This window comes from Arvicola amphibius, chromosome 8 (genome assembly GCF_903992535.2).
Source record: "Arvicola amphibius chromosome 8, mArvAmp1.2, whole genome shotgun sequence".
NCBI lineage: Eukaryota > Metazoa > Chordata > Mammalia > Rodentia > Cricetidae > Arvicola > Arvicola amphibius.
This window is the reverse complement of record NC_052054.1, coordinates 38,798,191-38,821,590: the sequence shown is the minus strand read 5'-3', so window position 1 is coordinate 38,821,590 and position 23,400 is coordinate 38,798,191. Positions and strand designations below refer to the sequence as shown.

The 23,400-nt window shown below is 41.3% G+C and overlaps 1 protein-coding gene across 2 annotated transcripts in view; it reads left to right on the top strand.

Moving 5' to 3' along the window:
* Positions 1-23,400, top strand: part of Rnf217 (ring finger protein 217) — a 111,915-nt gene that overhangs the window by 61,489 nt on the left and 27,026 nt on the right. For both annotated transcript variants that reach the window (XR_005286456.2, XM_038338416.2), the window contains exon 2: positions 9,604-9,837. Coding sequence is in view for 1 of the 2 variants with exons in the window: in XM_038338416.2 (XP_038194344.1) it covers positions 9,604-9,837 (234 nt within the window). In the remaining variant the exon portion in view is untranslated. The remainder of the gene's footprint in view (positions 1-9,603; positions 9,838-23,400) is intronic.

Sequence of the window (23,400 nt, the reverse complement as noted above, 5' to 3'; positions counted from 1 at the left end):
GGTTATGTTCCTGTCCCAAAGCAATGACAGATATTAGAAAATGGCTGAACCAATTTGTGCTTGGCTCCCCTTTACCAGTGGTTGTAGGAGGACCACTTGTTTGTTCCTGGCTGCTCAGCCCTGAAATAGTCACACAGAAACCATATTATTTACAATATTGTTTGGCCAATAGCTTAAGCGTATTTCTGACTAACTCATTTCTTAAATTAACCCATTTCCATTAATCTGTGTATTGCCACTTTACTGGGTAAAGTTATGGCATCTGCTCTGACAGGGCTACATGGCTTCTCACTGACTCCACCTTCTTTCTCCCAGCATTCAGTTTACTCTTCCCCGTCTAGCTCTAATCTGCCCTATCAACAGGCCAAAGCAATTTCTTTATTCACCAATGGTATTCACAGCACACAGAGTGGAATCCCTCATCAACCAACTTTTGTCAGTCACTTGTTCTTCAGAAACACCATGGTGCTGCTCAGAGAACCAAAAAGGCCCCTTTGTACTATTCACATGTGAATTACTTCAACTGACAGTCTTGCATTTTTGAAAGATAGTCAACCTCATCATTCTGTCTCTCATGCATTGATCTGTTTACTTTGCTAATACTTTGTCAGGGTTTTTGCATCAATGTTTATAGAAGAGATTGCTGAATATTGGGGGGGGGTTTGCAACTTCATTTGCAGTTTGGTTTTCAGGATTATGCTAACTTCATAAACCAGTCACTACAATGATCTCCTTCTCTTCTCGTCTTTCCCCTTTTCTCCAAAAATTACCGTGTACTATTAATGTTATTTTATCCTTGGATGCTTAGTGAATTTGTCTTTCCAAACTTGGCTGAAGTTTTTCCATTTGGTGATATGCCTTTTTCATTTGGTTGAATTTTATTAGTAGTAGTAGTAATAGTACTGTGTGTGGTGTTTTTGTTTCAGGTTCCTAAACATGATTTTCTTTGCACTGATCCTGCTTGTACCTGAGAGAATTCTGGCTTGATGATTTCTCTCATTATGAAAAGAAAAACCTCTTGGTTACCATCACAGAATACTGTGGAAGCTGCTAAGTATGCAAAAAAATGGGTTTAGATGGCTCAGTAGATAAGTACTTGTACATGAATGAGGACAGGAGTTTTAATTCCCAGCACTCTCATAGGAACCCAGCAGGTATGACCCTACCTGTATTCCAGGCACTCAGGAGGGAGAGACAGGGGATCACAGTGCCATGTTGGAGCGCCAAACTAGCAAACTTTGGGTTCAGCAGGAGACCCTGCCTGAGTGAAAACACCCATCTGTCCCTAATCTTTGGCCTCTTCACCCATGAGCATTACACAGGTATACTCATCCACACATGTGTACACATATGCTCCCACCCCAGACCATGTGCCCCAGTAGAGCAGATATCTACCTTTCTGTGGTTACAGATGCTGGAAAGCAGTGAGCCAGGAAACCACAGGCCCAGTGGTGCTCAGCACCCAGTGCTAGCAGTAGTTGCTGAAGGTGTCCTGTTGCTGTTCTCAGTTTCTCAGGACAGCGATTATATGAACTCCTTCAGTATCAAGTGAGCAAAAGGCTGTAAACACCCTGTAAATTCTCATGTCTAACACTTAAAACCAAGGTCCAAATCAGACTAAACATTTTACAAGTTGAGTTTGAGACTCAAGATTGTACTTTCTTCTGTCCTTTTCTTTGGAGACTTTAATTAATTAATCCAGCACTTCAGAGGCGCCTCTCACCTTAGCCACTAAATTACTTTAGAGTTCTCTCATGTGGCAAATTAGCCATCTAGCTCAGGTGGTAAGTGGATAATTATGCTTCCTGCTGACACCTTGGAGATTGTTTTACAGTTAAGTAATTTTTTTTCTTACAAGAATGAACTTGTTCAGGAGAAACAGAACATATTTTTCAGCGATATAAGTAGTGGTTTTAGCATTGAGCACAAGAAAAATGCAAAATAAGTTTATGTGTATTCAGAACTTTAATGTACTGTAAACAGAAGTTAGCTGACATTTTGAAAACATTGATTTGATATTTAATAGACATGTGGGGAAATGTTTGGAATCATGGTTATAGTTGCAAAGGAACTTCTTAATTCTTGGAGACATGAAAATGTTTATGAAAGAAATGGCGTGGTATTTGATAATTTGCTTCAAAGTAAGATGCAAGAACTAAATGAATCAAATCGTCAAAGAAACAGGACTGGTCATTAGTTGACAACTGTTTCAATGGGAGAATGAGTCCTTGAGGATTCATCATGCCTATCTACCATTTTCATCATATGTTTGTAATTATTCCTAATGAAAGTTTTATAAAACATTGGATAGATTTTATGAAGTGGTACCATCATACCCAAGACTGCCAGCACTAACTGATGTTGTCACGGCCGTGAAGGATGTTTTCACTGATTAATCTACTTTATATGCCTGATATTTTTGTTCCTACCACCATAAAAATGGTACTACAAAATGTAAAAAAGATAAATGCTGGAGAAAAGAGAATGTGGGGAAAAGGGAGCCCTTGAGTGCTAATGATGGGAATGTAAGTTTCTGTCACCAGGATGGTGGGGTGTTCAGTGGCTAAGAGTGCTTGCTGGTAGGCTGGAACTTCTGAGTTGAATCCCCAGGAGCCATGCGGCAGAAAGAGAGAAGTGACTCCTGCACAGTGCCCTCTGATCTCCACATGTGCTACATGTGCTGATCCCTAAAGTTAATTTTAAAATAAATAAAATAAGTTACACAGCCATTTTTGTACAGTGAAAGAATGGCTTCCCTCAAATTAACCTCCACAAAGTCACTTATCACAAAATATATGTCCGTATATTTTGCTCATACATATATGCAAAATAATTAAATATATATACACACAAAATAAATGTAAAAGAGATATCTCCACTCCCATGCTTATTGCATCATTGTTCACAAGAACTAAGATGTAGAATCAACCTAAGTACCTATTAGTAGATGAAGACAATAAGCTTCATATAAGGGGCTCTCCAATTTCCTAATTCTGCAACCCTTTAGTCCAGTTCATGTTGTGATGACCCCAACCATAAAATTATTTTCATTGCTATTTCATAACTGTAATCTTACCATTGTTATGAATCATAATGTAAGTGTTTTTTTTTAAGATAGAGGTTTGCCAAAGGGTTTGAGAACCACAGCTTTATATTGTCATATTTATAAATGTACATACACAAACATTGGAGTATTTTTTTTAGTTCATAAAAAGAGGAAACCCTGTCATTTGTGGCAGCATTACAAATCTTGAGTAACATGTTGAGTGAAGTAGGCAGACACAGAAAGAAAAATGCAAAATGATCTTAGTCTATTTAGAACCTGAAAAGGATGAACTCAGAGAAGCTAAAATAGCTCGAGTTATTCAGAGCTGGCTTGTGGCAGTGGTGGGATATATATATATATATATATATATATATATATATATATATATCCTCAAGCTCTACTATAGAGCTTGGTATGAAAACATGTATATGAAGCTTGGCATGAAAACAGCTGTATAAGCTTGGTATGAAAACAGCTTGGTATTGGCACAAAAACAGACAAGTGGACCGACCAATGGAATTGAATCGAAGACCCTGATATAAATTCACACACCTATGAACACCTGATTTTTGACAAAGAAACTAAAACTATAAAGTGGGAAAAAAGAAAGCATCTTTAACAAATGGTGCTGGCATAACTGGATGTAGACATGTAGAGAAATGCAAATAGATCCATACCTATTGCCATGCACAAAGCTCAAGTTCAAATGGATCAAAGACCTCAACATAAAACCAACCACACTGAACCTCATAAAAGAGAAAATGGGAAGTAGCCTTGAATGCATGGGCACAGGAGACCACTTCCTAAATATAACACCAGTAGCACAGACACTGACAGCAACAATTATAGGATCTCCTGAAACTAGGAAGCTTCTGTAAAGCAAAGAACATCATCAACAAAGGAAAACGGCAGCCTATGGAAATGGAAAAAGACCAATGCCACATCTGACAGAGGATTGATCTCCAAATTATACAAAGAACTCAAGAAATTTGACATCAAAATACCACATAATCCAATAAACAAAATGGAGTACAGATCTAAACAGAGGAATCTCAAATGGCCAAAAGACACTAAAGGAAATGCTCAACATCCTTTGCCATCAGAAAAATGCAAATCAAAACAACTCTGAGATACCATATCACACCTGTCAGAGTGGCTAAGATCAAAAACCCTAATGACAGCTTATGCTGGAGAGGATGTGGGAGAAGGTGAACGAACACCCCTTCATTGCTGGTAGAAGTGCAAATTTGTACAGACACTTTCAAAAGCAATATGGCGTTTTCTCAGAAAATTAGGAGTCAGTCTACCTCAAGACCCAGAAGTACCACTCTTGGACATATACCCAAAGGATGCACACTCACACCACAAAGAACATTTGTTCAACTCTATTCATAGCAACATTATTTGTAATAGACAGAACCTGGAAACAACTTAGATGCCCCTCAACTGAAGAATGGATAAAGAAAGTGTGACACATTTACACATTAGAGTACTACTCAGCAGTAAAAAACAATGACATCTTGAAATTTTCAGGCAAATGGATAGAACTAGAAAAAGCCATCCTGAGTGAGGTAACCTAGACCCACAAAGACAAATATAATATGTACTCACTCATATGTAGATGATAAACTTAAAGGATAACCAATCTACAGGCCACAACCCCAGAGAAGCTAGGTAACAAAGTAGACCCTAAAAGAGACATACATAGATCTGCCTAGAAAGGGGAGAAAAGATCTCCAAAGTAATTTGGAAGCATCGAGAGTGGGGGAGGGAGGAGAGTGGAGAGGGAATAGGTAAAAATGTATAGCACATTCCTATCCAAACAATTAAAATGAGAAGGATTTAATAAAAAATTTAAAAATTAAATAAAAGAAAGATATATGGGCTATTTAGCATATGTTGGTCAAAGGATACAAAATTTCAATTAGAAGGACTACATTCAAGGGAACTATTGTCCAGTATGGTGCCTACAATTAATAATGATAAGCTTGAAGGTTGATAAGAAAATAGGATTTAAATGTTCCCACTCCAAAGTAATAAATATTGGAACCAGATGTAGCTAGTCTACAGTGTATCTGTATTTTAAAGCATCATGTGTAGCATAAACACAGATAATTTTTGTCAATTTAAAAAAGACCCCATTGGTCTCACTTCCATAATTCATACTGGCTGTCCTATATTCACAGTCACTGGCTGCCTGCTCAATGGACATCTGGTAGAGCCATGCTTCAGCTGAGGGCTGCTGTTACCTTAGCTTGCATTTTGACTTCTGTATGGTACATTCTCTAAGAAGACCTTGAATGTTTGGTTTTTGTTTGTTTCTTTGCTTGTTTTGATTTTTTGAGACAGGATTTCTCTGTGTAACAGTCCTAGTTGTCCTTGAACTTGCTTTGTAGATCAAGCTGGCCTCAAACTCACAGAGATCCACCTGACTTTGCCTCCCAAAGTGCTGGGATTAAAGGCGTGTGGCACCACCGCCCAGCTGTTTGTTTTTAATGTGACAAATTACTCCTTCTTTTCAAATATGGAAATGATTCATATTGAATTTACAGTTTAATCCGGAATTCTTAATATGATCAACAAGGCATGTATGATCATATCCCACCTAAGATTCCAGCCTGATTTCTATCCCTAGCATGGCAAATTTTATCCTCTGGCCTGTGTTCTGTAACATAGGCACATCAGGTTCTTCCTGTCTGGAGCCACGGTCCTTGGTTCTTTTGTCTGTGGAAAGTTTCTCTGTATCACAAGTTTTCAGGCTGAGTAGAAAGCAGCCCTTCTCCATCATGGCAAATATTGTAATCTGCATTTTTCCCCTCCAACAAGGCCAGCATAGCCATCCCTTTCTATCTCTCTAGGAGTCTGTCAGGTTGCCTACCCTATGAAGCCCACAGTTTGCTGCAATCCAACAGATGCTGTTATGCCATGTACCACCCAGCAAGACTTAATGCTTAACAACTATTGCTTGAAGGACAATTCTTACTTTCTTGGTATTAAAGGACATTTTCCCCTTTAATTAATAGAATGTATATTGCTGGATAAATAAATGAGTACACATTGCTTACTTGTCAAGATGCTTGTTTAATAATCTTTTGAGAAAACCACTCTGAAAATGATACACATGGAACTGCCAAGAGTCAGATAGGTCATTAGTCACACTGTGCATGAGAAAGGGGGTGTTGTTCTTAGGAGGAAGCATGAGTAATTGAAAGGCTTGAGTCATTGTTCCAACTGCCAATTATTGGCTTCCTGAATATAATTCAAATTCTGAATGTTGTAGGTCTAGAGTAGGCCAGGAAACTTCAACTCTTAAAGACTTTCCCAGGATCTTTTGTGCAGTTGTTCTAGAAGCTAATTATGTTTTATACCAACAGAAGCCAGAAGAGAGGGCCAGATGGAGACTGACTGATGAAATAGCTAGTGGGCGATTGGATCATAGGTGCACCATGTCTCCCTGTGATCAATAAAATGCTGCATGAGGTCAGTGACTCACTGTTGTGGGGTAAGGATCTGAGAACTTGGAGAAAGGATAGAGACTGTGAAAACTACAGGAAATAAGTATCCATGGAAATGGAATAGCTTTGCAGAAAAAGCCAAGAACCATTGAAATAGAAGAGCAGGTGCCTGGCTGGTGTGGTCAGGTAATAAACACCCTCTGCTCCAAGAGAAACAAGATACCCTCGTCCTTGGGATGCCTGGGATGGTTCTACTCTCCAAACTGCATGGCATTGCCATAAGACCTGACTGTCCTAGTTAGCTATAAAAGTGCTGCATCTATCACTACCACTTACATGGTTAAAATACAAAATACAAAAAGAGAGAAAAGTCAAATTCAAGCATCAAGCTGGGAGCATTCCGTAGCCTGGGTTCTTAAGCACAAAAGTGAACTGTCCCCAAATAATGTACTAAGAATGAATTATTTGTTTTTGTAGGGAAAAAAGTCCAGGGTCCTCAGATATGCTAATGCATATGTGGTCTGACCCAAGTTCATGTTTACAGCCTCTTCTGTACTTATTATTTTGGGATCCATTCTTATTTTTCCACCCCCTTTTAAGGGTATAATCTTAAGTTCACTTGAATGTTTGCTGTGTGGGTCAGTACAGTAGAGGGGACTAGAACACAGCACCCCTCCCCTAGAGATCTCCGCATTTGCACCCAGGCCTTCCTCCCTGCTGGTTCTTTTGGCTCCTGGGAGCAGCTTTGTTCTTACTAAGTCCCGTGGATCTTAGGCTCTCACCTGGCTTCACTTGGTCAAAGAAGCTTAGTCTGTGGCTCCCAGGTCTGAAGAGACCAAGCCACTCCCATCTTTTGGTGGCATTGTGCAGCACCTTGTCTGGCTGACACTGTCATTACTCTGGTCCCAACTGTGCCTGCCTCGTTCCTGGTAGGCACCTGTCTAGTTTCAGTGCTGAAGTCAGGGCCCCATTCTCAGCGGGGCTTCACAGACAAATACAGGATATTAAAAGAAGGAACATCTTATCATTTTAAATAAAATACCTGTTGCAGTCTTCATAAACCCAAACTCTTATTGTTCTGTGGGTATTTTTGTCTCTATGAAAAGCTTATGAGGACTTATTGCATGAAGTGTAGCTTAAGTAATAAAACATAGATGGGAAATGGAATGTAGAGGCACTCCTAGCACTCAGGTGGCTGAGCAGGGGAGACTGCAATTGGAGGCCAACCTGGGCTATAAACGGAGATGTCTGAACATCTCGTTTACTCCAGAGACAGTACGATATTAGTTTATCCAGAAGACCACAGAGCTAGAGCAGGAGAGAAGGACATTGCTGTTAGCATTTGGAATGGGAACTAGATACCGCTCACAATAAATATGACAGGAGATGGCTGAACAAAAAATTCCAACACAGCTCGTCTTTAAGAGATGAAGAAAGTAAAGCTTGGATAAAGAGGAACTGGGAAGGTTTCCTACGCGAAGGGTGACTCTAGCCACAGCATTAGACTCTCCTTTGCCCCCAGCCCCACGGTGGGACAGAGGGTGGCACTGGAAACTCACATGGCAAACAATTACAACTCTCTGATTTTGACATGCCGCTACTCTGACATTCTGAGAACTAGAACACAACCATACACAAGAGAAAAGAAGGCAGGAAGACTAAGGCAAGAATGGGAGAAAGCCACATGGTCTGGAGAAGAAAAGGAGCATGGCAGAAAGGAACAACTAAAAATAAAAGTCTTAAACTCACACCCCCTTTCAACTTTGCTGTGCATCACATACAAACCTGAGAGAAAGTAGGTAAGAAGTTAAAGGCGGAAGAAGCTGGGAAGGACATGGTAATACCAGGAAAAGGCACGAGTTAACCTGACAATAATAAGCAAGAGTCTGGCTGGCGTTAATAAATTCCCTTACCGGTATATTGAAATTTGAATGAAATTTATGCCCTGGCAATGCTGAAGCATGCATGGGAGCCCATATTTGCAGTTCTGCTGAACTTGTCTATATTGGGTTTCATGGTCTAAGTTGATGAGGATGACTGGCCAGGTCTCTTCCTCAAGAGGGCATCAGATCTCATTACATCATGTGGTTGCTGAGAATTGAACACAGGACCTTTGGAGGAGCAGGCAGTACTCTTTAACTGCTGTGTTAAATTATACATTACCCTCTAATTTTACATTAAATTTGTATAAAATGTGTCAACAAACAAGTTTTTTAAAATGTCTTCATAATATTTATTTGTTGATAAGTGTGTTCATAGTTAAAACCAGATTTTGCCATTGTACTTACAGTGACATAATACCACCAATGTATTTTTACCTGTTTTATATTTAGTCACTTGATGTATGTGTAGGGAAGGGGACTAGCTTTTGCCAGAGTGTGCATATGGAGTCAGAGGACAACTTTTGGAAGTTGGTCCTCTTCTGTTGTGTGGGTCTGGGGGTTGAACTCTTGCTATTAGGTTGAGTTGGCAAGCGCCTATACCTGCTGAGCCATCTCAGCAACTCAGGCTTTTCTTGTTTTTCTTTTTTTACTTTAAAGGTTGTGACAACATCAGAGCTGTTTATGTGCTTGTCAGGGAAGTGCCCAAGAAAACATTAACTTTGGGTCATTATTTTTATAAACTGGTAGCTACTAAACATAAAAGCTTCATAAAATTTTGTTTTCTAAAGATGCTCCCAAAGCAGAGTGCTGAAGCAGTGTATGTGCTAAGATTGACATCTCTGCAATGCCTTTGCTTGGCGGGCCCCAGGATGCTGACTCATCCGGTGACTTAGAGCTGGCTCGCTGTCTGCGTGCTCTCTCTCTCTCTGCAGTTTCCAAAAAAGTAGAATGGTCATTTGCTTCCTTAATGAACCTGTGGATCATCAAATAAGTTCACAAACATAATTATCAGAGAGCATGTAAGCATCCTATGGATCACGATTAGTTTTTGGCACTCAATGTAGGTTTCAAAATGACTAGCATTCGTTATGCGATCTGGAAAAGTGGCTGATAACTTTTTCTTGAAAGAATAAGATAATTAGCACTGTATGCAAAAACAAGCAACAGAGAACCTTAGTAACCTGTGGGCTTTTCCTTTTCCTTCTGTCCTTTCCCTTAGGTACAGCTTGGCCAAGTAGAAATCAAATGCCCAATCACGGAGTGTTTCGAATTCCTGGAGGAAACTACTGTCGTCTACAACTTGACCCATGAAGACTCCATCAAGTATAAGTACTTTTTGGAACTTGGCCGAATTGACTCCAGCACCAAGCCGTGTCCTCAGTGCAAACACTTCACAACCTTTAAGAAAAAAGGACATATCCCCACACCTTCCAGATCAGAAAGCAGATACAAAGTAAGCATGCTCTCCAGAGCAGTAGGTTAATGGTCACAGGATGGGAGCAGGCCTGATGGGCCGACTGGTGGTGGGCGTGTGTGGCCTGGGCTTGCGTGGCCTGGGGTTTCTTCTCCTATCCCCTTATCTAGAGCCCGGGCTAAGCAGACGTGGCCTGGGATTCTTGTCTGTAGTCTGGGAAGGCTAATGCTGAGAGATCACTCTGAAGGATTTACCCCAAGTTTTCTCTTTGACTCTAATATGTTGAAAATCCTTTTACTAACCCAATGGAAGGCTAAGTTTTAGAGTGAGAGTCGTCACTGTTACCAAGTGCTAGTAAATGCTAGCGCTCCCCCTCCCATTATTTTTAAATAATGAGCTTGACTTTTTCAATGGTCTCAATTTCATTTCACCAGCCTTTCTCCATAATGAGCAAAACTTGTATAAAACATTATTCATTTACTGTTTACCAAAACACCAAAATGTCTCTGTGTGCTTGGCATTTACTCATATTAAGTGACAAATGGGACCCTCCCTGCCTCAAATCAGTCTCATAAAGGTGTGTTGGCCAGTTTTCTGTTACTATAACAATTCCTGTGATGATCAACTCGTAGACCGAAAGGTTTGTGCTGTCTGTTGGCCGGTTTGAGACATTTTCGTCCAGGGAATTTAGCGTGGTCATTTTGGGCCTAAGTAGGAGAGCCAGCTGAGCAGAACTACTTACTCATCTTGTGGTTGTCCAGCAAAAGAGGCGGGGGTGGAAGGTGGGGGTTGGCGTTCCAGGGTCCCCTTCAAAGGCATAGCCTCAGTGATCCGAAGTTTACCATTAGGCCTTGCCAGCTAAAGCTCGAACACCTCTCACTAGTCCCACCCTGGGAACAAGCCTTTATTTACCATGTAGACATCTGGGGGTGGTGCTTAAGATACAATCTGTTGCAGGAGGGACATATGTAATACCCATATGTAAGTGGAGTACTTGGGTAGCAATACTAGGATGGTAAGAATGGCTTCATGGAGAAGGAATTGTTCTGGCTGACACAGGGGAAAGCATTTCAGAGAAAGTATGAGTCAGTGCTTAGGCCCAGAGGCTGAGGCTGGGTGACTTGGAAACAGGTAGGGAAAGAAGGGAGAGGCAGCTGAGAAGATGGGTAAGTGCGGGTCAGGCTGAGTCTTGTACCGTGTGTTCACAAGCTGGAATTTAATCCTGTAGGCATCAGAGAGAAATCAGACTGGCAGCATTCAGAGACTGCTGCAGAGGGCAAGACCAAGGATAGCAACCGTAGGCTGAGCGGTGGGATGCAGCCTAGGGAGCTGCTGAGACCCAAAAGTACATCAGCCCTGCCCAGAACAAACATCTTGCAATGTGTCACACCTCCTGAGGAGGCTGAGCTGCAGCAGAGTGGAGCATTTTCCATGTGAGCCCACGAGCTGCTGCAATAGTGCCTTTCTTCACCATCGCAGCCTCTCTGTTTAGGGACAGTTCCTGCCCTGTGCTGTGTCTTGGAAGCAGTGGCCACTCCATTATTCATCCTGTAGCCTCAAGGAGACTGTGGTTTAGCGAGTATTTTCCTCCTCTCCACTGTGACTGTGGGGAGCTAGAGTCCTGCGTGGTTAGTCAAAGTCTCTTCATGACTAATTGGCCTTTGGGGCTACTCAGCTCTCATCGCTAGAGAATTTTATTTGTGATTTTGTTGGGCACTCTAGTTTCTTTAAGGCATAACTGTCAGGAAAAAAAAAACCTTGTGTTAAGGCCTGCCATCTTGAGAGTACAACATTGTGTAACTGAAACAAAGCTCAACAGAGAGATTGGGTCTTAGTAGACTTTTTATTTCATGCTTTGTATTCTTAGGTCTTTTTGAGGAGCTACTCCAGTTATATTTTTATTAATGTTATCAAGAAATGTTTAGTTTTAGAAAGACTTGTCTTTCCCTAACTTAGAATATTTTTTTCTAAATAATTTTTAAAATTAGATATATGTATAAATTGATATACTGTTTTGGAATTTGTGATACTCAAAACATGAATGCATAGTTGAATCAAAGTGAGAATAATTTGAGTAATTTAAATTGTAATGTCATTACTAAATGGGCCACAAGTGCTATAATTTGAGGTACAATTATTGTAAGAATAAAATATTATGTTTTGTTTCATCAAAACAGTGTTAGGATAAGCATAGTTTATCACCTTGCATATATATTTAGCTATGTTTGGTTTGAGTGAAGAAAAGGTATTTGGATAATATTTCCCAATAATAGGCAGCTACCAGTGTCTGTCAGCTGCTGTAGTTAAGCAAAGGAACAAGGGACAAATGGACCAGAAGTAAAGTTGCTTTGAGGAGAGTAAACATTTAGTAGGAAACAAATGTTGCTCAGAATGAAGTAGTTTAAATTTTCAGAGATTGAGAAAGGATGGAAAGCCAAGTATGTGTTAGCTGACTTTATGTCACTGTGAAAAATGCTGTAGATACTCAGTTCACAAGGACAAAGATTGCCTTCTGGCTTCGGTCCATGACGGGTTATCCTCATTGTGTTGGAGCCTGTGGTGAGTAGCAGGAACGTGTTGAGTGGCAGAGGAAGCAAAAAGAGGAGGGATGGGCTGGGTCTTAATTTTTCTTTAGGGACATACCCACAGTGACCTAACTTCATCTCCTAAACCCCGCCCCCTAAAGGGTTCCTATCAACCAGCAGCATTGTAGGTAGCAGCCCAAAGCTCACCAGATCCAAACTGCAGCACTACTGAAAGCAGAGCTGTTATGCAGATTCCAACAGCAGCCAGGCTCCCAACCAATGTGAGTATGGCCAGGTTTGTTGCCCCTGGTTTTTCTTTTAGAGGAGAAAAATCACAACAGCCCAGAGACATAGGATCTCTCAGTTCCATGCTGTCCATAGTTTGAGGCATGAGTCTAGAAATTCCTGAAGCCATACTTCTTACTGCTTTAGTGTAATAGTCACATGGCATCTCTCATTAGCACTACCTGATTTGCATGCTCAAAATTATGCGAGGAGGGCATTGACATATTCGTTCCAGCAAACCCCAGGGCATACATGCTTGCAGGGTAGCATTGTAAATGGCACTGAGATCTTGATGCCTGAGGTGAGCAAATGGACTTTTTTTTTTCATTTTGATGTATTTTAGTCATCTATCCCAATAACCAAATCCATTTCCCATTTGATATAGTGAAGTACTCAATTAAACTATGACATAAGTTAACAACTAAAAAAAGATTGTCAGTAATCCATTATGTCTCTGGGTAATTTAATATATCTTTATGATATTACTTTGATTCCTAGGCTGATTTTTGTACCTTTTAACAGGTCCTTTATTGGGTTTATTTATTTCAGTAGTAACTGTTTTTGAATCACTGGGTTCCAGTATCTTTTCGAAGATGTCACTCTGAGCATTTATTATGATTTGGCTATCAGGTCAGAAGCACTTAAAGTTGCAGATTAAAAATTGATTTAAAATATCACAGTCATTTTCTAGCAGAATGAATGCTTCTCACATGAAGCTAAGATCAAAAATGCCATATCTGAGCCTTTCATTTGGATAGTTTTTTTGTTTGTTTGGTTTGGTTTTTTTTTTTTTTTTTTTTTTTTTTTTGTAAAGACCATTTGTTAAATATTTGAATTAAACAGATGGCAACGAGACAGATAGAAGATAGCACCAGTAATCAGAAGTCTGGGTGCTCATTTTTCCCTCCAGGCCCCCAGTTAACAGTTTGCATAACTTGAGTAAAGTGTGCTGTGTTCTCAATACCATCGTATTCTTATAAAATTGAACAAGTGCTTTCTTGAGTTGAGAAACTTACACTGAGACAACCTTGTCAAATCAGTTTTCCTTTTTCCCTTCAAAATGCTTACATCATTTTCTATTTGTAATCATGCTATGATGTCAAAAATTTGTACAATTCCTTTTCTATAACACTAACTTCAATTTCTGATTGAAAATACAATTTCTAGCCTAAATAGTCCCTGTAATGTCTTGATGTCACACTTAATGCCTATCAAGTTGCAAACAGGTTCATACTGAGAAAATCAATGTGGCTTACATGTACTCACATGACACCTAGAGACAAATGCACCACCCACTCCTGAAGTTCTTCTCCGTAGAGATTATCATGTATGATTTTATGGTCCATTTGTGCAGTTGTTTGGTTAGAGCCTCGCCTTCCATCCGGTCTCTAGGAGTCTGGTCCAGGCTGACTTCACCTTGAGAGTATGCTTATGAAATCTACTTGCTAAGGGAACTAATAAAGGATCGATATGTAAATAATAATATGTTCTGCAGTAGGTGGAGAGTGCTGGGAGTGTTGAAGGAGTAAGAACATTTAGCGTTTAAATGTTGAATTTACCAAAGTAGGTCAGAACACTGGCTTTAAGCTTGAATTATATTCTCAGCTAGTCACACTTTCTCCAATACCACGAGTGTAGTTTACACATCTCTAGCTGGGGGTAGTAATAGCATTTCTGCCCTAAGAGTATGATAAAAATTTAATGAAATCACTCATGTAAGCCGGGCGGCGGTGGCGCACGCCTTTAATCCCAGCACTCGGGAGGCAGAGGCAGGCGGATCTCTGTGAGTTCGAGACCAGCCTGGTCTACAAGAGCTAGTTCCAGGACAGGCTCCAAAGCTACAGAGAAACCCTGTATCGAAAAAACCAAAAAAAAAAAAAAATCACTCATGTAAAGGCCTAACATGACTAAATACATAGTACATGTTCAACATAAGCCAGAAACCACAAAGGTCATTATTGTTAGGCAAGGGGAGCAAAGTCAACAGCCCTGAGTATTTAGAAAGGGCACAGAGTCAAAAAGAATAGTAATGGAGTCAGTGATAGGGCAAGAAATGAATGTAGGGACAGAGAAGGGAAGAAGAGAAGCAGGGTAGGTTGTTAGGCCACAGAAGACCACTTAAGTTAGAAATATGTTGATGGTACAAAGTGTAAAGACCCCTTAAAACAGCAGAAAGATGCCCATGAACTATGGGTCAGAAGTGATTTATACAGGTCATCAGTATTAGGAGGTTGGGGAAGAGATTTGTAACTTTATTTATTCAGGGTTCTCTAGACTCTAGAGGAACAGAAGTGATAGACAGCTGTCCATCGCCTAGGGCATCTATCCATCAGTGTATATATGTAGAGAGACAGGGGAGAGATGGATAAGATCCATCTGTCTCTATGGACAGATATGGATAGATACATAATAGATTTATTAGAGTGGCTTGCAGATTATGGCCCAGCTAGTCCCACAGTAGCTGTCTCCCAACGGAAAGTCCAAGAATCCAGTAATTGTTCAGCCTACGAGGGTGGACATCTCAGCTGCTCATCAGTATAAGCCAGAATTCCAAAGAAGTAGGATCTAATATCAGTGAATTGGGTGTGAGGGCAAGCAGGTAATGAGCAAAGAGCTTTCTTCTTCCACGACATTTATATAAGCTGCCACCAGAAGATGTGGCCCAGATTAAAGGTGTGTCTTCCCATTTAAAATGATTTAATTAAGAAAAATCCCTTACAGCTGTACCCAGTCACTTGGGTTTTAATTAATTCCAGATGTAGTTAAGTCGACGACCAAGAATAGCCATCGCAGTAACTAAACTTAGAGAGAGAGAGAGAGAGAGAGAGAGAGAGAGAGAGAGAGAGAGAGAGAGAGTTGCTTCTGGGAAGAAAAGGGAGTTGCTCTAGGGAGAGGAGAGAAGCAGGTTACCTCCGAGGGTCGGACATAGTAGCTTCTTGTTGTTTACTGAGGTCCTTCAATTCTAAGGTCCCCTCTCTTTCCAAGTGTAGACTAAGAATGAGCCACCTTTTCATTCTGACTCAGTTTGAGTTGAACGGCATACATATCAACACAGAGAGCCTGTCCAAAGCGCCTCTGTGATTCCTGAAGGCAAAACTAATAACAGCCCTTCCCTGCTCCCAAGTGTTAGGCAGAACTGTGATGATTGCACAAGGCTGCTGTGACTCACTTCAGGTAGAAGGAAAGCCACACAGATGTCCTGGAGAAACGGCCTTACAGCTTTCTCACCTTCTGGAATGATCGCAGCCCTCTGGATAATCATAGTCTATAAAGCTTCACAATTATGCTGTTTCAGTGTGTGGCAAAGTAGTCTCTTTAGGGCTTTCAGAAGGAGTCAGTAGGTGTTGTTAAAATGTACTTAACCTTCCTTCTGACAAAAAAGACAGGAGAATTTCTTTCTATATGTACAAACTGTTTCAGCTTTCCCCATGAATGTGAAATTAGTATGCTTTGCTCTTCTTTCTATGCCCTCCCCCGCTCCCAACACCCCCCCCATCACTTCAAGCTGACTGGTTACAAATGAGAAGTGGGCTGCCAGTCAACCGTCAGGTTAGCTCCTATCACACTCGATTTCTCATGGGAGTGATTCATCATCATCCACGGCAGCAGCCGACAGAAAACAAATGTAGTTTCTCAGATGTCGTTGCACAAGAGAGATAAAAATGAAGTCGTTCAGCCAGATTTAAAGAAGCCAGTTAAACAAAGGGTGTGTTGCATATGTTAGGCTTGAAGCGTTTATGAATGCTCAGCTATGGTGCAAGCCTAGATTTTATGAATACATTTCTTTCTTTCTTTCTTTGTTTATGGGGTGCCTTGCCAAAGATGCTTTCTTTTTTCTTTCTTGATTTCATAAAATAACCATGATATTTTTAGAGATATTTTACTGCCTTCAACTTCTAACAGACAATTATTGAAATTCAACCGATCTTTTATCCTTACATCTACCCCAACAACTTCCTAAATAATAATTAGTATGTTGACCTGTAGTCAACATAAATTGACCTGCAGTGGTGTTTGTAACAGATTTTGTTTTTCTTTATCACTTTGTTTCTTGAATCCTTAGAACAAAAGACAACAAAGAATCATTTCTGGTGTTGACCAACCAGGTGAAGGGAGAAGTGAGCCAAGTCTGGTGCTGATGAGCAGCTGTCAGAGAATGTCCAGGGACCAGAAGAGCTGGGATTCTGTATTCTTCTCTTTCATCCTCGGTATACCTGCCTTTTCTCACTTTCTCTCCCTCATCTGTCCAAACCCAGGGAGGTGCCACAGTGATCTGGGGATGAGGCAGCTCAAGGCAGAATTTTCCAGTTCCTCCCCTTTTTGCATCAGTGAAAAAGTGGGTCCCTAGAGAAGCTGTAGTAAACTCACACACTTTAGGCCTTGAGGGACAATCTATAGTAGTTACCAGGTGGGCTGGTATATAATAGTGATCCCAGGTGAGGAGACAGGAACTCTTTGGAAGCAGTCCTCTTCTGCAGCTTCTGACACACTGCCTGAGGAAAACATGCCTCCAGTGTGAAAATATTTTATAGAGTTTGGAGGTGAATTTATTGTGCAATGAGTGCATATGAAATATGTAAAAATAGGCACAAGTTGGTAGTATGGGAGGTTGGTAGGGTCACATCTTTGGAAGCTTGATATATGGATATATGGATATATGGATACACCTATTCCTGCCCTGCGTGCCTCTTCACATGTTCTCTTTTCTTTCGGTTCTCAGTCTTGTGGACTTTCTCTTTTCTTTTTAGCCTGGTTTCATCCCTGCTGGGTGACCAGCAGGCAAGGTTCATTTGGCCACATCCAGTCTCTGTGAAGGGACCCTTGCCTCATGAAGCCTGTGGGTTCCTGTACTTCTAGAAGAGCCCCCAGTAGACAGTGAAATCTTGAAGAATAGCCTTGTTCAATGGTGTGGGAGAAAGAAGGGTGGAGCCAGGGGGTGACATGGAGCCACCGCCCCCATAGATGTGCTGAAACTTTGCTGGTAGGCCGTGACCTTGTGGTGATGCATAGATTAATGGAGATGGGTTAAACTAAGATGTAAGAATTAGCCAATAAGAAGCTAGAGCTAATGGGCCAAGCAGTAATTTAATGAATACAATTTCTGTGTGATTATTTCAGTTCTGGGCGGCGGGGACAAACAAGTGGCCTCCTCCTTCTCAAACAGTTCAAGGCTACCATGAGACCATCTGGCCACTGCTGCTACTTGGGCTATAGGATTGGATGTTGAAAAGCATGAAATAGTGCCTCTCAGAGGTGTTTGGAGCTGCATAGCAGGTTCTTTTACTCCTCTGTACACCTGCACACCTTCACATTTCCTTCTCTACAAAACAAACAAATAAATGAAGAGAGAGAAAGAAAAGCATTTTCCATTCTTAAAGAAAAAAAGGCTTATCACTCATATTCTGATAATTTATTATATTGGTAGATTGTTTATTAGATGATTCATGTAAGGGGTGTCTGAACGATTATACATCTTGGTGCATATGCCAGGGTTGTAGGGACTTATAGGCTGTTTAGTGGGTAAGTGAGCAAGGCTCAGGGTGAGCTGGCTGAAGTGCTGTCTCAGTTTGTGTTGTTAGAGTACCTGGTTTTTCTGTGTGCTCTCAGGACCCTCTCAAGTACTCCTGTAGACTCTGCCTGATAGAGGGTCTTATCACATGTTATAGCAACATTCTGTCATTGTGCAAGACCACAGTCACTCTGAGAATTTATCTTCTAGCCTTCCCTATAACATCTTTCCCAGAACAATGATTTGTTCAAGCTTCTACCCTGGCTGGCAGTTATCACACGATCTTATTGCTGCCTGGCAGAAGAATTTGCACCTCAGTAGAGTGTCATGAAGACAAAATAGTTAAACATCACCTGGTTATGTGGTCGTACCATGCTGGCTACTGGGTTTAATCAGAGAACTGAATGGCTGCCTCTTCTACTTAGCAGTTTAGAGAATCCAGGAAGAATGAGACAGATGAAATCTTTACCCTTAGTGAATTTGTAGACACTGGGAGAGGTTGGATGTCAGCAAAGATAAAATAAATTTCCTGGTAAAGGTACTAAATCCAGCTGGGAAGTATAGGGAAGACATTTTGATGATAGAAGCCTTCTAAAGATATGTCAACAGACAAATAGTGTTAATTAGACCCTTTTGTTGTTGGGGTTTCTGTCCTGCCCAGTTCCCACAGTCGTTAAGTCCCAAAGAAATAACACAGAGGTCTACGTTAATTATAAACTGATTGGCCCATTAGCTCAGGCTTCTTAATAACTCTTATAACTTATATTAGCCCGTTATTCTAGTCTGTGTTAGCCACATAGCTCAGTACCTTTTTCAGTGGCATAGGTCACATCTTCCTTCTTCATTGTCTGGACAGGACTGCAGAGGAAGCTTCCCTCTTCCCAGAATTCTCCTCTTCTCATTGCTCTGCCTATACTTCCTGTCTGGTTGCCCCACCTATACTTCCTGCCTGGCTACTGGCCAATCAGCATTTATTTAAAACATAATTGACAGAATACAGAATTGTCCTACACCATCTTTTTCAATTATAGGAAGCAGATAGGTGATCTTTCTTAGGCCATTCCAATGAGGTTTGCAAAGTATGCCCTGCTCTACCCCACCCCTCCTCTTAGAAGTGAGAAGGAATAAAACAGGCCTCAGGGAGAAACAGACACTTCTGGTAACATAAGAGCACAAGTCCATACCAGTTCTCTTCTCCAGAGAGCTGCACCTGCTCTTGTCTTTACCTCCAAGGTAAAGGCTGAATGTATGTGTATCCCCATTTTGCATCTAAGGAGAGAAGACAGATTTTTGCTTCTCATCATTGAAGAGTGGGTATCCTCTCCTGCCAAAGCAGACGTCAGCTACTTTTTTTAAATCAGTCTTTTATTTTTTAAAAATCAGAAACAATTACCTTTTTTTCATTTTACATATCAGTCCCAGTTCCCACTCCCTCCCCTCCTCCCATTTCATCTACCTACCCCACCACCCTCCATCCACTCCTCAGAGAGGGTAAGGCACATTGCTTTGGGGAAGGTCCAAGGCCCTCCCTATTAGATCTAGGCTGAGCAAGGCATCCATCCAAAGCGAATGTGGCCCCACAGTCTGCCCCACCCATACCACTGTTACCCACATTCAGAGGGACTAGTTTGGACCTATGCTGGTTCCTTCTCTGTCTGTCTGGAGTTGGTGAGCTCCCATTAGCTCAGGTAAGCTGTTTCAGTGGATGTCCCCATCATGGTCTTGACCTCTTTGCTCATATTCTCATGCCTCCCACTCTTCAGCTGGACTTTGGGAGCTCAGCCCAGGGCTCCACTGCGGGTCTCTGCCTCTGTTTCCATCAATTGTTGGATGAAGGTTCTATGGTGATATTTAAAATAGTCATCAATCTCACTATAGGGCAAGGCCAGTTCAGGCACCCTCTCCTCTATTGCTTAGCGTCTTCACCTGCTACTTCTTTGGCAGCTTGTCAGCTGTGTCAACTACGTGTATTTGGAAGAATCTGTGGTCAAAGACAGGGAGTTGGAAGGCGTAGGTTACGAACCATCTGAAGAGAATCTGGTAAAGAGGTAAACATGGGTTTTCATGAGTCCTGTGTTGCCAGCAAGCTCCCAGCTGCTGCTGCTGCTGCTTCTGCTTCTGCTGCTTCTGCTGCTGCTGCTGCTGCTTTTCTCTGACTTAACTTTGAATAGTGTCATAGTGACCTTTCTCTCTGTGACAAAATATCCAGCAAGAAGCAGTGAACATGAGTCGTTTGGGTCTACTGTTCAGGAGGATGCCATCCATTCTGCTAGGGAGCGTGTGGTAGGAAGAGCAGGGGGGCAGCTGGCCACATCGCATCCTCAGTCGGAAAGCAGAAGAGTAGACAGGAAGTGGGGCAGGGACTAAGGCTTCAGCAACTGCCCCAGTGACCCACTTCCCTCCTGTAAGGCTTGGCTCCTAAAGGTTCCACAGCCTTTCCCAACACTGCCCCCAGCTGGAGACCAGGCGCCACATTTCACATTCAGTCCAGTCCAAGTAGGAAGCAGGGAGTATGGTGATCCTGCCTGCAGACTGGTTTATTCAGAAGGCAGACTCTCTGTGTGGCAGCCGTGTGGTTGTGAACTAGCATTTCCTGAGGGCAGTAACTGACCAGGGAGTGAGGAAGACGCAGTGTTGATATCTGTGTTTGTAGAAGGCCAATTTTGAATATGGTTAAGGTCATAATGAATAAGGAAGGTGTGGCATCTTCAGACAAAAACTGGTACTGTGAAAATTTGGGTATACTCTCTGAGTACCAAAGTTGCTTTTATTGTTTATTATTTTAGTCCAAAGTATGATAAGCAGTTGAGTAAGTTACTTCAAATCTTGCTTTATAATGGCCGTCTCAGTTTGTCTTTACATCTGTGTTGATAAGAATTAGCAGTAGGACTTATTTTTGTCAGGTATCACATTCTCTGGTTCACACACCAGCTACCAGGATCCTTCATTGTGTTACAAACATAAACAGCCTCCATGCCTGACTTTTGTTAAATGTGAGTTCTATGGAATGAACTCAGATCTGCAAGTTTGTTTTTATTTATTTCAAAATGGGCCTTACAATTTTTCAGTATTCACAAGTTTAATAGGAGCCAACTGAGTTAAGTGCTCAAGCTTTCTGACATCTGCAAAATGAGTGATGGAAGTTCTTCACTTCTCTACCATCCTATCTGTATGCAAAAGGAAAGGCCCCATTTATGATGTTGTATATATAATGTTTATAGTCTATTCTGCATTGTCAAATGACCTAAGAGAAAAAAATAGTTTCTCTGGCTTTATTTCTGAAGCTTACCCATATCATCTCTTTATTTTTACTTTAAAAATGACTTACTAAAAACCAAAAAAAAAAAAAAAAAAAAAAAGACTTACTAAGCCGGGCGGTGGTGGCGCACGCCTTTAATCCCAGCACTCGGGAGGCAGAGGCAGGCGGATCTCTGAGTTCGAGGCCAGCCTGGTCTACAAGAGCTAGATCCAGGACAGGCTCTAGAAACTACAAGGAAACCCTGTCTCGAAAAAGCAAAAAAAAAAAAAAAGACTTACTTAGTCCAGTGAAGCAAAGGTAATTCCAGCACTTGAGGGATGGAGGTGGTGGAAGGATCAAGAGATAAAGACATCCTTTGCTACATAGTAAGTTGGAAGCCAACTTGACTACGTGAAACCCTTTCTTTAAAAAAAAAAAATCGAGGCCAGCCTGGTCTACAGGACAGGCTCCAAAAGCTACAGAGAAACCCTGTCTCGAAAACAAACAAACAAACAAAACCAAAACAAGATAAAATGTTAGTGTATAGACACTTATTGTTGGTGTACCTAGCCCATGATTTGTAAGCCAATCTAGCGAACTCCCTTTTATTATTTTTAAAAGGGCAGTTTTAATTTTAATATACAGAAAAGGCAAATGCTATATCTATATATGTACATATATATGCAGAATAGTAATCCTCCCCACAAGCCAGGGAGTCTCCCTGTTTATATTAGTGGATTGTGAACCCTATAGAATGTTGGCTAGTTGAGTAGTTGGACCATTGTGACCTTTGAGTGCAGTTTTAAGTTTTCCCGTATCAAGGAAGGAATGCTACTGAGTATGATCAAGTGTTTTGATTCAGGAAAGACTATCCTGGCCATGTAGCCACACACATTTAGGTTCAAGTACCTCCTTTCTTCCTCCCCCTCCACTTCCTCCTCCTCTTTCTTTTTCTTCTTTCTCATTTTGTTAATTTAATTTTTTTTCATTTTACATCCCAACCCCAGTTCCTCCCTCCTCCTTCCATCCCCCTCACCTCTCCCACCGTGCCACCTAACATCTACTCCTTTGAGGGGGTAAAGCCTCCCTTGAGGAGTCAACAAAGTCTGGCATACCAAGTTGAAGGACCAGGCCTCTGCCCACTGCATCAAGGCTGACCAAGGTATCCATCCAAAGAGAATAGGCTCCAAAGAGCCGGTTCATGAATGCAAGATAAGTCCTGGTCCTACTGCCAGAGGCCCCACAAACAGATCAAGTCACACAACCATCACCCACATTCAGAGGTCCTAATTTGGTCCCATGCAGACTCCCCAGCTGTCAGTCCAGAATCCGCGATCTCCCACTAATTCGGGTTCACTGTCTGAGAGTTTTTCCATCATGATCCTGACCACACCCCTGCTCATGATCCCTCCTCCCTCTCTTCAACTGAACTCTAGGAGCTCAACCTCAAGTACCTTCTTAATTCCTATGTTACTTTGGGTGGGTTACTTAATATCTGTCATCATCTGTAATATACACTTAAGAAAGCCATATTATTTTATAGCATTATTTTGATAAGAAAAATAAGACGCATTATTCCAATTTAAACAGAATTTTGAAATTAAAGAATTTGTTATAACAACTAAAATTTTTATATAAAGTTGAAATCAAAACTGTATCACTTCATACTTGCATAGAAAGAATATTACTTATCCCTGATTTTCTTTTTTGAGACCTGGTCTCTATATAGTTCACGGTAGCCTCCAGTCTTCTTCCCAAGTGTTCGTACTGAAGTTTTCACCAGCGTGCCTGGGTTTTTTAATTCTTCACAAGAGTAAGAACTAGAGTCTTCTGACTTAGAGGCAAAAGAGTCGTGATTGTAACTGCTTCTTAGTAAATGTCGGCAGTGGAGCCTCGCTGTCAGAAAAGCATCAGTAGCCAGCAGTCTAAGTAGCAGTATTAACTACAGTATGAGGTCCAGTTCCTACTCTTCAGGATGTCTGTAAATTCGGTCTGACTGCTGTGGTGCAATGTGCAGGAGCACAAAGAGTAGGAGAGATCTTAGG